This window comes from Chroicocephalus ridibundus, chromosome Z (genome assembly GCF_963924245.1).
Source record: "Chroicocephalus ridibundus chromosome Z, bChrRid1.1, whole genome shotgun sequence".
Classification (NCBI taxonomy): Eukaryota; Metazoa; Chordata; class Aves; order Charadriiformes; family Laridae; genus Chroicocephalus; species Chroicocephalus ridibundus.
In genome coordinates this window covers 42,667,999-42,677,828 of record NC_086316.1, presented here as the reverse complement: position 1 = coordinate 42,677,828, position 9,830 = coordinate 42,667,999, and the positions used below count along the sequence as shown (strand labels likewise).

At 36.0% G+C, this 9,830-nt stretch overlaps 1 protein-coding gene across 6 annotated transcripts in view; it reads right to left on the bottom strand.

The window, feature by feature from the left end:
- Window positions 1–687: 687 nt before the first annotated feature.
- Window positions 688–9,830, bottom strand: part of AGTPBP1 (ATP/GTP binding carboxypeptidase 1) — an 81,973-nt gene continuing 72,830 nt past the window's right edge. For 5 of the 6 annotated variants that reach the window (XM_063319601.1, XM_063319602.1, XM_063319603.1 and 2 more), the window contains exon 27: window positions 688–4,199. In XM_063319601.1, coding sequence (XP_063175671.1) covers window positions 4,022–4,199 — 178 coding nt within the window. In that variant the 3' untranslated portion in view covers window positions 688–4,021. The remainder of the gene's footprint in view (window positions 4,200–9,830) is intronic. The other variant, XM_063319607.1, reaches the window with a different exon arrangement.

Here is a 9,830-nt window from a genome sequence, read left to right as displayed (position 1 = left end):
ATTGTGACTCTTCTATATCCTACAGCAGTCTGGACAACAGAAGTGTGAAGTATGAACAACGAAGTTGTTCAACTTAAACTAACATGACAGATGTTAGTTAAGTACACTGCATACGTATTTGCAAAATGTCACTGATGATTCCTAGTAACCACTTGCTCTTTTCAGACAGCTCCATAAAACTAGATCCACTTTTATCTTAAGCTTTCCCTCCATAAATTGTCTCAAATCTTTAAATTGCTACTGTAAAAATATAAATAATAAAAATAACTTAGTCCTCAACTGCAGTCTGAGCTTAGTTGTAAAGTGGTAACTTAGCGACGAATAAACTTGTGCCTTTCCTAAATCAGATGAAAAGTCTATTAGTTGTGTAGGAGGGAAAGACTCTCATCAAAAGACTCTCCTTCTTCTGTGCGCTCTGCTTATTGTGGTTCATCTGAAGTCTTCTTAAGTTTTACATATGCTGCTGAATATTAAGCTTTTTAAGAGCTATAATTCAATCTATTAATATGCAAATGGTACTCTAAGCCTGCAGCACACTGACTTTAACTTGACAATGAACAAAATATTCTCCTTCTTGAAATGCTAACCACACTCCAATTGTTCTAGGTACGTACATTGCTGCAAATGCTATGATAAGAAATCCTTTAAACATTTCTAACCAATAATAGGGAAGCAAAATGATTGTAATTAATTCTTTATTATGTATTTTTATTAGTAAGTATTGTTATTTGGGGCATACATAATAACACTGCAACAATTATATCCATCACAGCTTTACATTAGGACCTATCTGAAACCTTGAATTTTTGTATTTTGTTAACAGTGTTTACGGATACTGCATTCTTATTTGAGATTCACAACAGTTCTCCCTGATAAGTCAGGCTGATAAAGCAATCCACCTCCAAAAATGACCAGCCAAGATTTCAGCAGAAACTGCAGTCTTAGCTGTAAGTTACATTACAGCAGGGGATGTCACCAGTGAAGACACAATATCAAAATCTGTGCTGCAACTTGCATTATACCTGAAAGGGGAATAAAGTAATTAATCACCCAGCAATTATTTAAAACCAAGACAATAAATAACATGGATGTAATTATTGTTTATAATCTTATTTGGTGTTATTACTGGAAAAAGATATAAGAATATCTTCTTTTCCTATACAAAATCAGCCATGCTTATAGTAAAGAGCATCATTTAAAACCAGAAACATTGGAATGCCAATGCATAAAATAAAGACAGTCAATTGTCTGGGACAGGCCATGCTAGACAACTGATTTGTGACAGTTCAAGAAACTGCCATTCTTTGCTATCCATTCTGCCCATTTATTCGGGGTGAATGCCATAGTAACAGAATGGAGCGTAACAGAATCAAGCCTCAGCTATTCCATTTTCAGCTAAACACCAGACTTCCCACCAAAACATATAAAAAGGGGATACCAGTGCATGTCTTCCAACAGCACTGCAACAATGGCAACATGTAGTAGAGAAGGGATAAACAGTGTGAAGCAGCTACCACTGTGACAGTTCTTCCCAGGAACTGGCAACCCCGTGAGCACGGATGGAGACGCTGCCTTTCAGAATTTACATGAAGTGCCACAAAACACGTAAGAGGTAAAGGCCTTTGCATTTTCAACAACGTGTAAGATAAGGATAAAGTTTCACTCTTGCACTGGGACTGCACTGGTAGAAGTTCAGACCCACAACTGACAAACCGACATCTCATCTAATCAAATGCATACATCTCATCTAATGTATAAGTGCATTAGAATCTAATGCATAAACACATTATTGTTTTAGGAAAATGCCCATTATCCTGAGCCATTATATAAGTAATTTGTAACTCCTTTGCACAGACTAAAAGCTGTAGAAGACATGAGAACATATATGCACATTTACTCAGGATGAAAAGATGATTTTGTAGGACTAAGCCATAATTCTTTCTAAATGGATGAAGTCCATTTCTAGTCTTGCCTGTATTATGAAAATAGTCTTCTAGGATTAATACAGGTTCATATGAAACTAAGAAGAAACGCGCAATGGGGTTAACCAACCTGTGGCATCCTGCATCCCTGAAATTTAAGTCAAAATTATTTATGTAAGGTACTGCAGTACAAGTCCTTAAGGATGAAAATCTATTTATGCAGATAACTAGTATAAGACTGATGCAGCAATGTAAGCGTTCTGGTCTGCTCTCACTGGGCTCACTTAAAGAGAGCTCAAATTCTGTGGCAAGGTTAATCCTTCTGTTTGGCAGATTCCCAAACTCCTCTACAGTTTCAGTGGGGAGGGCTCCTCTTCAGCAGGGTATTAATTAACTTTCTTATTTACAGTACAGAACACAAGGAATGACAGTTTTCACTAGAGAGAGTTATAAAGGGATAAGAATGTAAATGTTTCCATTATACAATTACATCTCAAAACTGTGTGGTTATTAATATAAATTTAAGCCTTTTAACACAATACAGTAGCATATCACGAGGGATCAAAAACCCTTCCCCAGTTTCAGAATCAGAATGGTATGATAGTCATCACCAAACAATGCTGCATATGAAACAGCAGATTCTGGTGAAAATCCATCTCCAGACTGAGAATCATTGATACACTTAATTCTCTTCATTTTTTTTTTTTTTATGCTTCTACCAAAGGCACTCTTCCCCTCCAAAATACAGTTTTATTTGCAACACTAAACATACACGAAGTTCTTATCAGTTAAAAACCTGCTGTAACTTAGAAGTGTTATTCTTCATGCTCTTAAAGCCCTTGCACATGCATCAGAAAATGAATGCCACAATTGGGTCACACCAAGTAAAAATAATTTTGGAAAAATATTTTTCATTGCAAAACATGTCAGTCTGTAAACAACAAGGTACAACTTCATTTCTTTACTAGGTCTTATTCTAAGCAGAGGCAAGAGGCAATAAGAATTCGTAGATGACAGGAAAAGATGAAGAAGTGTAAATGCTATGCCTGACGACTTTAAACGTGAAGAATATAGAATCACTGAATAATTATTCAGGCTGGGAGAGACCTCAGGAAGTTACAGTCCAATCTCCTTCTCAGAGCAAACACTGTATTCAGACCAGGCAAAAGATGTTTAAAACAAAATGCACTTTCCCTTTTAAAACATTTGAATTGGGTATATAGTTGATGTGCCCCCAGTAAAGTGAACTCTTTTTTCCTACGTGCATATTGAATGAGAAAAATTGAGCAACTGAGTAGCTGAACATACATATGGTATATATATCTAACCACTTCTTGTAGTCATGTACACTTGAAAAAACCCAATCTCTTCGTATAAGACCATGCCTACTTTATGGGAAAGAGTTTTATACAAGTGTATAGTTCTTGTAAGCACAGGTTGCATTGGTCACTGTGCAAAATTCCTTAACTGTGAACAGACATTATATATTTTCAGGTAGTATTGTGGCAAAACCATATAATCATCAGAAGCAAGAAACAAGTGCAACAATTCATACATCACTTCTTAATTTTTAATTTAGTAATTATTGAATAGTTCCAGAGCAGGCACTACATTACTTTAAAACACAATCAAGTATCTTTAAAATAATGTTGAAAAATAACCTCTTCACCTCAGTATACACATGCGCATACACACACACATACACAAATTAATTTAGAAAATTTGTACATACGTATTTTTCGGGAAGCAACTCGAAGAACTGTACCACAAAGAATTAGTTTCTGTACTCTGACACAACAGAAATTATACTCCATTTTTCTGAATGGAGTTAAGGACACAAAATGCCATGCGGTGCTATTTAGTAGAAAATTAACTGGTAAATAGATTTATCTATTTAGTGCTAAAAGAAAACACAAAACTCCTTAAATAAAACAAATGCCAATTTATCAGAAACCACAAATATTTATTGTCCTTGAGCTAGGCAGGGCCCAGTTATTTGTGTTTCCTTAAGCATATCCCCTTAGTAGACAAAGGTGAGGAAGTTCGTGACTATGAAAATCCAGGATACTTCATCTCTTATTACTGGCTGCAAAGATCGTTCAAGAAAGGAGTATCCTTGTTGAATCTGAGTCTGAAAGTCCATCTTCTTGATTAGTTGCCTCATAATCACCCGCATTATCAGCTAATTCAATGTCTTGATCATCATTACTCTCTGCGCTGTAATCAACTTCTTCAAGAAAGCGAGGCTCATCTTCATCCAAAACATATGTAGTGGGGCTATAATGAACAAGAAGTTGCACGAATCACGTCAAAAGTTTTACTTGGAACAACACATTCAGACTGTGCACTGTCCCTGTCCTGACACACCATAATCCAAAAATTACTTCAGGAAAGGAGCAGTTTACCTGAAATAGTATGGATTTTTTAATTGCACATAAAACATCTGGGAGCCAAAACCACACTCCTAAGACCCTGAACTCATTAGTCAGTCATACACCGCATGTTATAAAAATGTGCCATGACAAATCAGTGACACATTATAGACCTACATTAATGGCCTGCAAGAAATTCATATAATTACAGCAGTATCAGAAGTTGTTGCAGAAGGATACAACTACATCAAGAAATAGCAGTTCCTAGAAAGTATAAACAAACTAAAAACCACATGAGAGTCTCAAAATTCCATCAGGAAACCTCTGTATTTTATTAAAACACCCATTTTACTGAAAAGCGTTGTGAGCAATTGCACTGTATGTACCAGAGATGACAGAACAAGAAGTCACGTTTATACCTACAACTAAGATTAAGTTCCTATCTGAATCACTTGACTCACATCAGGTCCTCACACACTTGCACGCAGTTAAAACTTAAAATTTGTGTGTTACACCTTGCAACTCAGAGGCAGTGGATTTAAGGAACTGAGAGACTGCCCACAGAATGGTCTATTGCCCTTAGCTAGTGGCCTCCAAGAATAAGAGGACTAACACCTTCAGTGTTAACTGAAGAAAGGTTAAAATATGACTTTCTGATCCTCTCACCTCCCTAGGACAGAGAAAAAAGAAGTGTTTTCCAGACCCAGTTTTACTAACCTCCCTTGGGACAGAAAAAGATATCTGCTTAAAAGTGCTAAGTATTCCTAAATACTTCATAAGTGATTTTATATTCAGATGAAGTCCTAAGAGGGTTTTGTAATGCATTTTACCTAATAATCAAATCATACAGAACTCATACAAAACAATGAGAATGTTCTTATTGAGATCACAGGGTACTTGCAGAAACGTTTGCGTATTAGTTTTCATTAATTTTGTCTTAAGCCACACAACAGCCTAGCTTGGTTATGGCTTTATAATTAAAAGGATTAATCACTGCTTCTTCCTACAGGTCTTTTAGGACCTTAAGTGGACCACCTGAAATCTGCAATGCAATCTCTCTTCAATATAAATAAATTTCCTAGTATTCCTCCTCTACCTGTACCCTCAATGACATGCTACACTGTAATGTTTTGTGCTGTTGACAGTTAGCTCAAATACTGGGAGAAGAACAAATGAGAATAACACTTAGTCCTAGCTTAGAAAAAAAAGGACAGAAGACCTAAACTAGTAAAGTTATAAAAAAATCAGTTCACTCACGGTCTCTGGACTTACATTAAAAATAATATGTATCATAGTTCACTAAACAAATTCCTGCTTAAGCCATGCAAAAAAGAATGGTCCACAAAACTAAATACTTTTAAAGATTATTTAAGTTGTAACAAGGGCAACAACCCACTACACTGGTTAATGAACTGGGTGCTTAAAACAAAATTGCTTCCATGTAAGAGAGACAGTGAGGGAAATAACCAGTATCTTTGCTAAGACACCTTTTTCATTTTACAGGTAGGGAACATAACATACCATAACGACACATGCTTTTCATGAAGAACCTGTGGTAGAAACAGCAAAGGAATACAATTTTTCTGTGCTTTCATTCCTGTGACGCTTTCCACCCTAGGAAGTCACTACCTACCAACACTTTTTCCAAGGAAAAAAAAGTTGGGGGGAGGAAAAAGCTTAAATGTTTCATTTATTTAAAGAACACAATGAAAGGAACTTCACCAAATATATCACAATCCAACAAGCAGACAGCTTTTTTGCAACTTCTGCTTCAAGTAACTTAACGCAGGCATTGACTTGTTAGCTTTTGTATGCAAGGAATCCACGCTGCAACTGCAGGATAGACTAATTAAATTCACAGGAAATGGAGCCATTAAATCTGAATGCTGACCTAATATTAACCAATAATTCTGAATACTGAAACAGAAAACTACAATGACCTATGCCAATGTTTATTAACACTGATAATGGGATGTTAATGCATTACAGTAGGTGCTTATAAAAATTCATGTTAGTGAGGTATAATACAGAATAATAAAGCTCTTACAAAAATTCTATTTGTTCTTTTTAGTAAGTGTCATTACTTGGAAATTAGCCTTGCATAGTTGATCCAGTTAAAAAAGTAACTAACAAAATGTATTTTAAAGAACAAACACAGAACCGGACACACAAACAAACCACATAGTTCACCTCTTCAAAGTGGCTTGTCAGTTCATAGAATATGTCCCGGTTTATATTGTCTTTAGAAACAGGCAGTTATATGTATTAAATACGTATTTGTTACATTTGTATAAATTTATTTTACTTAGTTACGTGTAAGCATGTAGGCATGCCCCTAACTTATAGAAATTCAGCCACTGTGCACAGTCTTAAAGTCAGTGTGTATGATGCAACACATTTTAGACATTTGCTCTGGCGTGTATACATTCAAAATTCTCGTCTGAAACCGAGGGATGCTTTCTGTTGACATTACCCATTCAATAAAATAAAAATCAAAACTATAAATTACTTTCTCTACCCGAGAAAAGTACCATTAGAATAGATGAACAGATCTTATTTTCAAAGCTACATAAGCTTTTAATGTTAAAACTAGCTCTGAAAGCTGCCTCATAATAATCTTAGCTTTCTATTACCATCCAGAACAATGCACCATGACTTCTCAATCATTTCTTACTGAAAATAAGTGTTACGATTATATTTATTAAGATTATTTTTTCACTTTCCCTTTCTTGAGTCTTTATTCCTCACAGAATTGTATCTGAGTACTCTCTGCATTCAAAGGAAAAACCTGTGTCACAAACCACTCACGTATATTTGCTCTCCCATGGCATGTTTTTGTCTGATGTAGCAAATGTTAAACGTGGATATTTAATTTTCCATCAATCTTTATTCTACAGGCTCGCCTGAATCTGCAGAGTGTAATTATTACTTCACTGTTTTACTGAAGCTGGGGCACAAAAAAAGTGTAGAAACCAAAACACCTGAAAAAATTTCTTGCTGTTTAATCAAATTCTTTATATGCCTCCCTGCCGCTCCCCACCCTCGGCATATCTTGTGACAATATATTTTTAGCTACCGTCATGCTGATTCTCTGGGTTTTAATTTCCTAACATTTCCCTTGGGCTGTTTCTAATTAACTTGCTCAATAATCCCTCTTCCTTTACCCCTACACCTCCCGCTTTTCATTTTAAAAGGAAACCATTATTTTGCTCAGGTTAGCAGAGGTTGTTTATCACACAACTACAGTTCTGTAATGTAAGGGATGCCATAATCCCTGTATTTGCTTTGAAGTCACAGCAGTTAAAAGAGAATATTATATGAAAACCTGAAGTTTCGCAGATTTTACTTTAACAAAATTTTATGGGTAAGAAGATGAGCTCCTAAATACCTGATTAATATATCTGATGCAATACTAAAGTTCTTCATAAACATGAAGACCATAAGAATATCCTTTTCGTTTAAAAAAAGAGTACTTCTGCATCACCTGCCATTGAATACACTAAATTTAGGAATTAACACAACTCTTTTTCTAAAATGTATTTACATGATTTTTTTTAATGACAATACCTTACTATGTGTTTTCTTATTTATATTAATGCTCCATACATATTAAAAGATAAACTTATTCACTAACTTTCAAACTAAAATTTTATTTGTCCCTCAAAAGACATACTTGGATTTTTCATTATGACTCAATTACAGAGAAATTAATACACAAGCCAGACACAACCATTACTGATTTCAACCCCATGGAGATCAGCGGTTTTCTGAGACTGCAGGGGAAGTGTACACATCTTAAAACTTTGGAAGAAAAAATTAAGAAATATTCCCTGACAAACTATGGAGAATTGTAGCTACTGAGGGAGTTGGGAAAGGAAGGAGAGAAAAATCTGAAGAACTAATGATTCTTTTTAAAACTGCGTTACCAGCGGAGGGAAAATTTTACAGGAGAAAGAGAGTCAGGAAGTTTCACAAAGGAATTGTTTCTCCACACTTTTCCTTTTAATTTCCCTTTAGGGTCTACATTCTCTTCTAGGGATAAGCAATGCTGCTACAGTAGGCAGCGACGCACACGCAGCTACACGTGCTGTCCCCTTCAGGAGCTCTTCACCTATGTGTTTTTCCCAAGTAGTAAGGGTATTTCCTCAAGGGAATTTCCAAGGCTAAAGAGCAGAACAACATGTCCAACTCTTTTCTAAGCCATAAGAAGCTGGGTATCCAAATCCCATGCAAGCCTTGTTTTAAAGTGTCTCCCCCCTGCAAGATTACTAGTTTCCTTATCTTGCCCTAGAGAAGACAAACAGTACTCTGATGCTACAGTCTACACAGAACAAAAAGCAATCAATTTCACCTGGGCCAGAGGAAGGTCCTGGTGCATGGGCACTGCCACCAGGCCCACCACTGAAATTCTGGGTCTCATTTTTGGAAGCCTTTTCTTCCAACATTCAGACAGACAGACAGAACAAAAGTTGCAGTGTAAGATGCCTGCTTTTTAACTAAGTTGTACTCCTAATATGCTGGAAGAAAGGGCAAGAAAAGCTCAAATGCTGCAGGAGAATAGGAAGGAAAAAACTTTTACTCCCAAGTGAAGGAGATTAGAAGTATGCAAATATGTGGGCAAATTTAAGAGTTATGAAGGGGGAGGGAAATAAAGTAGCACAGATCCCGTTTCCTTCTGGCAGCCTAGAGAGAGACCCTTTGCAGGAAGATCTTGGACACATTCTCGCTGCATGTACCCTTCACTCCTTGCCCCACCAGTCTGTTGTCTTTTCTCAAGTGTAAGACTAAGTGCAGGAAGTGGATTTTGCATCAGGTTTTTTCTTTCCCACGGCTCCTTTTGGCAGCCTACTTTTTCTACCATTTTCTAGACATGCTGAGTCCCAAAAGCTCAAGTCTGCTTCTCTGCTATAATTAAATCAAATTAACAAACAAAAATACACCATGTTCTAGAACACGCCAATGAGCCTCAAAACAATCAATGAAACGACTAGAATTTCCAAAAAGAGGTCAAGTTATTGCGCAAAGGATAATTCCAGTAAGGCCTAACAGTTATGACTGCAGTCATGTGTTTTTGTTTCATTGCATACAGACCCTATCAAACCTGTCAGCATAACAACTATAATTCTTACTACAAGATCAGTATTACATTTCGTCTAATCTTTTCCATTTGGAACTGGGGGGAAAACATTGGCAAATGGGTCTGAAATAATTAAAGGAAAATAAAGTGTTTAATTCATCACTTAAAATGTTAAAGGGCACTGTCAGAGGGAAATAAATCTACTTATTGTTTTGTTTTTCTTAAGTCAAATGTGTTTCAGCCATGGTTCAAAATGAACTCATGGAAACTAAGCCTATGTGTAATGAAATACTGGAGGCATATTTTAGAATATTAACATTTACTTGGTCATTTTAAGTATAACCAGTAAAACCAAAAAGAATTTGAGAAACTCTCAAAATCATTTGCAAAAAATAAAAGCAGTGCTTCTGTGTGTTTAGACTTGAATGTTTAAACTTGCCTGCTTATCCCCCAAAACAT